The 6,245-nt window shown below is 36.6% G+C and overlaps 2 protein-coding genes across 2 annotated transcripts in view; one reads left to right on the top strand and one right to left on the bottom strand.

Annotated features, from left to right (window-relative positions):
• The window catches only part of LOC106533528 (uncharacterized aarF domain-containing protein kinase 2), a gene marked incomplete at its 5' end in the record, with an annotated part of 12,351 nt that extends 11,779 nt beyond the window's left edge, over positions 1 to 572 (top strand). The window contains 1 exon segment of the mRNA XM_014029870.1: positions 563 to 572.
• Positions 573 to 3,685: 3,113 nt separating this feature from the next.
• Positions 3,686 to 6,245, bottom strand: part of LOC106533527 (ly6/PLAUR domain-containing protein 8) — a 9,232-nt gene continuing 6,672 nt past the window's right edge. The window contains exons 5-6 of the mRNA XM_014029869.1: positions 4,193 to 4,300; positions 3,686 to 4,079 (exon numbers count right to left, since the gene is read on the bottom strand). Coding sequence (XP_013885323.1) covers positions 3,865 to 4,079; positions 4,193 to 4,300 — 323 coding nt within the window. The 3' untranslated portion in view covers positions 3,686 to 3,864. The remainder of the gene's footprint in view (positions 4,080 to 4,192; positions 4,301 to 6,245) is intronic.

Below are 6,245 nucleotides of genomic sequence, written 5' to 3'. Positions count from 1 at the left end.
ATGGTGAAAAACTGACTTTGAAAAATAAATCTGTTCTTTTTTTCTTATAAAAGTCTAAATAAAACAAAAATATTGGTGGTAATTTTTGACTGTGTGACGTTACAAACGGCACCCCATAGGAATAACTGTAGAGTAATGCTGAAGTCTGGTTTTATTGTGACAGATATGATACTGAAGTTTCCCATTCTGCCAGGACGTGCTACAGCTAGCTGCTGCTGTTTGCACCTACAGATAACTATAGAATATTTATGTAAAGGACAAAGTCTTCTAAAAGTGGTTGAGACTGATTTGTTGTAAAACGGCATCAGTAAACTTCAGACTAGCCTTTAGTTCATCAGTTATTGAACCTTTCTCCAGTCATTCAAAGATCTTCAACATGTGAGATAATTCCTCCAAAAGTTTGAACAGAACCCAGTTTTAAAATGTTTGGAATGTCTCTTTAGTGAGTTTGGCTTTGCAGGACTGTGAGGCACTTTTTCCTCTGTAGATCACAGGATTGTTTTTCCTCTTTACATTTCAGCTGCGCTGAGACCTTAAATACCTCATCGTGTTTTTATTTTAGGTTTCATCACTTTCACTTGAGTTTTAATCGTCGGACAGTGGAAACATTTCACTTGTTTTAGCTGAACACTCACCGCAGCAGAATCAGTACAAGAAGCACCTTCTGAACTGCTTATAGGATCAGAGGATATACGAAATGATTTTTAAAATAAAAACAGTGCAGGAACTTCATGTCTCATTTTATTTTCTAGTTGTCTTTTACCATTGTTTATTTTTAATTTATTAATGATTTAAATCAGGGGTGGTCAGTCCTGGTCCTGGAGGTCCGCAGCCCTGCATGTTTCACCTGTTTCTCTGCTCCAACACACCTGATATGACTGAACAGATGATTATCAGGCTTCTGCAGTACGGAGGACCAACACTGACATCATTAGAAATAAAAGCATAATTATATGAACCACTAAATAAATACATTTAAAATGTACCAATTAAAATAGCAAAGGAGAACTTTATCTCATGTTTTTTGGTTTGAAATGACTTTAATATTTATTTTTCCAGGTTAGTATAAATTAGTCTATATATTTTAACACATAATTTAAATTTGAATGTTTTTTTAAAATACATATTTTTTTTGTTTTTCCTTTAACTTCTACATGCATTTGTGTCTCTTAAATATTTATACTTAATTATTTTTATATTTTTCCCACAAGTCTTTAAAGTTTAGTTTAAAACAAAGGCAAGGAGAAAAAGTTACCCGTGCCTTTGTTTTTAACTAAACTTTAAACTTTAAGCTAAACTGAGGCAGCACACGCCTGCAACACATCGAAATAAAAAAGACTTGTGGGACAAAACTATAAAAATATTTCAATCTAAACATTTAAGAGACCAAAGTATGTACAAGTAAAAAGGGAAACTGAAAAATATATATTTAAAAAACAGTCAAATTTGAATTGTGTTAAAATATCAATTAAATGAGAATTAAATTACAAAACATGAGAAGTTCTTTTTTAATTGAATTGGTGCATTTTAAGTGTATTTATTTATTTAGTGGTTCATTCATATATTTCTGCTTTTATTTATATTTATGTCAGTGTCGGTCCTCCATACTGCAGAACTTAGAAGGTAAATCAGTGACTGAATCAGGTGTGTTGGAGCAGGAAAAACATAAAACATGTAGGGCTGCGGCCCTCCAGGACCAGGATTGCCCACCCCTGATTTAAATGTATTTTCCACTCCACTGATGGTACACTTACCTGACCTTTGGGTTTAAACTTTGGTAAATCAGTAGTAACAACAGAAATAAAGGCAAATCTATGTTCACTCTGCCTAATTCTCATTTCTGTTTCTAACTTCACCTCTCATAAAGTCCAAGCTAAATTATAAAACTTTAAAGCCACACATCCACAGCCCAGGCTCCATTAATCTACAGTTTTATTAAATCTGTCAAAGGAAAGAAAAAAATGGACAAAAATTAAATTTTGTCATTAGGAAGAACAGTCAGCATGGCTGAACGTGTGAGATCAAGAAGTTTTGGTGCAAAAAAAAGAAAAGAAAAACAACCTCATCACTTACCCTTTTAATGCAAAACAGTTTGTTTTCTTTCTTTTTTTTTTTTTTGTCGCCATCGGCAGCCCAAACGGAGCAGCACAGTTCAAGTAAGGAGGGAGGGGAGAGGTGACAACTGTGTTTCAAATAATAATTCAAAACCTTTGAATAATACTAAGAATAATTATAATAGTATTGACAAAACAAATAAAAACATATCTAACTGACAAACATTCACCTCAGTATAAGACTACTTTCTGTCACAGTCACAATAACTAATGATAAGTTGTTTACTTTGTTCTTTTCCTATAGTTTTGATGAAAAAAATTTGGCGATACGATACATATAACAGAGGGGTCACGATACAATATATCCCGATATATTGCGATACTGTAAGCAAGGCAATATATTGCGATTTTTTTGTCCAAAAATTCTATTAAATAAAAACCTCTTACTGAAAAAAAAAGAAAAGCTAATGTCTACTTACAATGCTAATGCTACCCTTACTCTCTGGAGCTCAAGTGGTAGAGGAGCCAAATGTCTGGCTCAGTGCTGCCAACTAGTGGTCAGAGGCTGAACTACAACATAAAAATGAACGGTTGGCAGGAAAGTTGACATTTTAAACCTTAATAAAAAATCGATACAGGGCTTTAGAATATCGACAGTATCGGGAAATGAAATATTGCGATATTTCAGTGTATCGATATTTTCTTACACCCCTAGTTGGCACGGAGAAGCAGCTGGATGTGGCGGTGCAGTACTCCTGATCAGCCACCGGGTAGCAGAGTTCAGTCTCACTCATCCTCCAGGTTGGAGCTGGAGCAGCCAATCCCCCACCACCACTTCCATTATGGCAGAGGAAATGCCAAAACCAGCCCCTGTGGCTGTGTGGAGCTTTTATTTGAAATGATGCTTGCTTGTTGAAACTTCATTTGAGTTGCAAAATCTCTAGTTCTATGTACAAAGGTTTCAAATCCCTGAAGGACATTAACAAAGGCAAGTGCAACCTCCGTGTAACTATCCTCTTTCTGGAGAGACTCGGGGATCAAAGGGCTTCCTTTAAGGGGGTGGGGGATTGTACCAACGAGTAAACGTGCCACAGAAGAAATCAAAACACGGGTTAATGAGGACCAAAGAATGAAAACAGAAGAGCAGGAAGCAGGAATGTCAAAAGCTGATTAAGAAACTAAAATCTGGTTATAGATGGGCACCAACATCTTGTATCGTTTGAAATGTCCAAAATGAAACCAAGAGAATGCACAAACCAAACCTCCATGGTTGGTTTGTTGAGTTCCTTCATGAAATATAGGTGGCCCAAAAATGGATCCATGAGGAACTCCACATGTGAGAGGGGTTAAGAAGGAAACAGTCTCCTGTCAAGTAAGACCTGAACCAATCTGGTGCCTTAAATGCTGCAGTTCTCCAGCTGAGAGATCAGGATGATGTGTTCATCTTTGGGTTTAATTGTTTGAAAGTTGTATCTCATCCTTTCAGTCAAATTCCAAAAATAAATTTATGACTTTCACAGTTGCTTTAATGTGATTTCCATAAAAGCTGAAAAATTATCTAAAAAATAAAACACTGATGGGAAGTTTGTAAAACGATCCACTAGGTGGTGTAGTGATCAACAATGTACATCTTTGTTTTGAAACTGTTTTAWTTCACGTTTCAGCAATAACATCAACACATTTTCTAGTGGTCATAATTAAAAATGTTTTGGTTTAGAAATGYCCTGAATACAAAATGGTTTGACCTTTGCTGAATGAAACTGCTGAGATAGTATGACTTACTTTGCAGTGATGCTGCTGTTTCCATCTGTTAATAAAACCAAACCACATAACTGAGCGGCACCAGCAGCAGCGGCAGACTAGCACTTGTCTTGATGGCACTGTTACAGTAGTCACCCTGGCAACATTCTATTCCAGAGTTCAGTTCTAGTCCTTTGAACTGATTCAGCACAGTAGATAGTTTATCTGAGCATACCAGCTCAGAGGCGCAGCCCTTCATGGTCTGACTATTTCCTCCCACATTCACTGAGAAAACAAAAATAAATTACATTCCATTATTCTATAAATAACTTGTATGGTATTTGAATCTCAAAACTTAATAAGGTTATGGAGCACAAAGGAAGAAGAGGGTCTCTTACTTGTTGCTTTGATGCAGTGGTCCTCATTCCCTTCACAGTTCAGGGTTCTGTTGCAGTCTTGTCCTACACAGCTGAAACACTTTTTACCATTTGGAGTGGAGTCAGAGTCTGAATGAGGAAAAAAATCACACTTCTTTAGGACAAAGATAGAAGTGTTGTGTGATATATACAGTCTTTGGTTAATTGACTCTTCTCTACTCTGTTCCTAAAGAACATTTTCATCAGTATCACTGATGAAATCACTATTGTGATTTGTTTCTCATCCAAGTCATCTCCACTTTGGCATGCTTCTCCTCCTGCATACTTTGTCCTAGAGCTGCCATTATAATTTATATCTGTAAAGCTCCTGTGCCAAATGATGGCTATGCCTTTTGGTGCCTGTACAACTTATAGTTTTTGAAATATTAATGTTTAAAATCATATAATGCCAGTCAATGGAGCCTTGTATTGGTCCAATACTGTCCCTTGCTATATATACTCAGTACTGAACCATAGTTTAATAATATTTAAACTCAGTAGTTCAGTGATTACAATACTAATATAATTGTATTTTGATGTTTTACTAAAATCTTGTCCTAATATTACTCTATTGTTGTAATATCATGCAGTTCTGTGTCAACAACTGCATTGGCAATGTGGCCTCTTTCTGCACACATACAAACAACCCTTGGCAGTACCATCTGCCACAGCTCCACTGGTCTCATGGTTAACTCTATGGGCTTTCATGTGGGAGATCTGGGTTCAAAACCCAGCTACAGCAACTTTAACAAAAAATCACTACAAACTTCATATTGTTACACAATTACCATAATTACAAACACCTGGTGACTTGACAGGCACAAATTGGTATAGAAAACACATTTGAACTTGGTCACAGTTCATTCCGCAAGTCCACTGCTGCAGGCAAAACCATGTTGCAATGATATGCTACATGGCAATGCACACGTTTTTACATCGTAAAAACCCATGTCTAGTTCTTATTAAAGTTTTATTTTGGATTATTTATGTACATTTTCTGAAAGCATGCTTCATGCTCTCAGAATTCTACACATAAATCCAAAATCACACACACAATGGGCCTCTCTCTGTCTTCACGTCTCGCTTAAAAACACACTACTACTCCCTTGCCTTTGAGTCAGAGTAAGATGGTGCAAAACCTCACCGTGTATCATAACTCTGTTCAATGTGTACGGTAAATATAAATGCTCCATATTTTTATCTGTATTTTGAGTTTTTGACTAAGTGCTGTTGTATCTGTCTATTGTACATTTCTTTGGTTGGCCTTGTGCTGTTTAAAGTGCTTTATATATAAAAGGGGTATGGTTTGGTATGGTATGGTATGGTATGGTATGGTATGGTATGGCCTCATGCAAGAATAAAGAAAAAAAATGTATTAATTAAATATATAAGTTAAGCCTCCTTGTTCTCCCCTTCCTGCAGACGTTGTCAACCTCAATGACTTATTCTTCGTTCATCATAATAACTTTAACATTTTTGACCAGTGTTAAACCTACTACAACAGTACACGCATACGTACGAGTGTTTCCCAACACTGGTCCTCAAGGCACACACTCCTACATGTTTTAGAAGTTTCCTAGCCTGGCCCTTGCCTTCCTACGCAGTTCCGCTCAATTCTAGTTTCCCTTCACTGCTCCAGTGAAGGACAAGGGTCTGGTTTTTACCAGCCTAGCTAGAAGTTTCCTGCTTTAACACCTGATTCAGATGAATGCAGTTAATCAGTTATCAGTTGAAATCAGTTGTGTTGAAGCAGGGAAACATCTAAAACATGCAGGATATTGTGCTTTGAGGACCAGGGTTGAAAAACACTAAGATATACAGTCACAAATATATTTTATATTTCCCACAAAAACAATGGGCCTCATGCAAGAACCGTTCGTACGCACAGGTTTGTTCTTAAGTTGTGCGTACGAGTGATTTAGGAGAATTTGTGGCATTCACCAATGTTTTCATATTCTAAGGTTTTTTTCAGATATGAACAAAATTCACGAGTGGTCAAGACCTGTCGTATATTTTACCAGCAGTCAGTCTGCTG

This window comes from Austrofundulus limnaeus, unplaced genomic scaffold (genome assembly GCF_001266775.1).
Source record: "Austrofundulus limnaeus strain Quisiro unplaced genomic scaffold, Austrofundulus_limnaeus-1.0 Scaffold961, whole genome shotgun sequence".
NCBI classification, from domain to species: domain Eukaryota; kingdom Metazoa; phylum Chordata; class Actinopteri; order Cyprinodontiformes; family Rivulidae; genus Austrofundulus; species Austrofundulus limnaeus.
The sequence above is the reverse complement of the archived record's forward strand: the minus strand, read 5'-3'. Positions and strand labels throughout refer to the sequence as shown.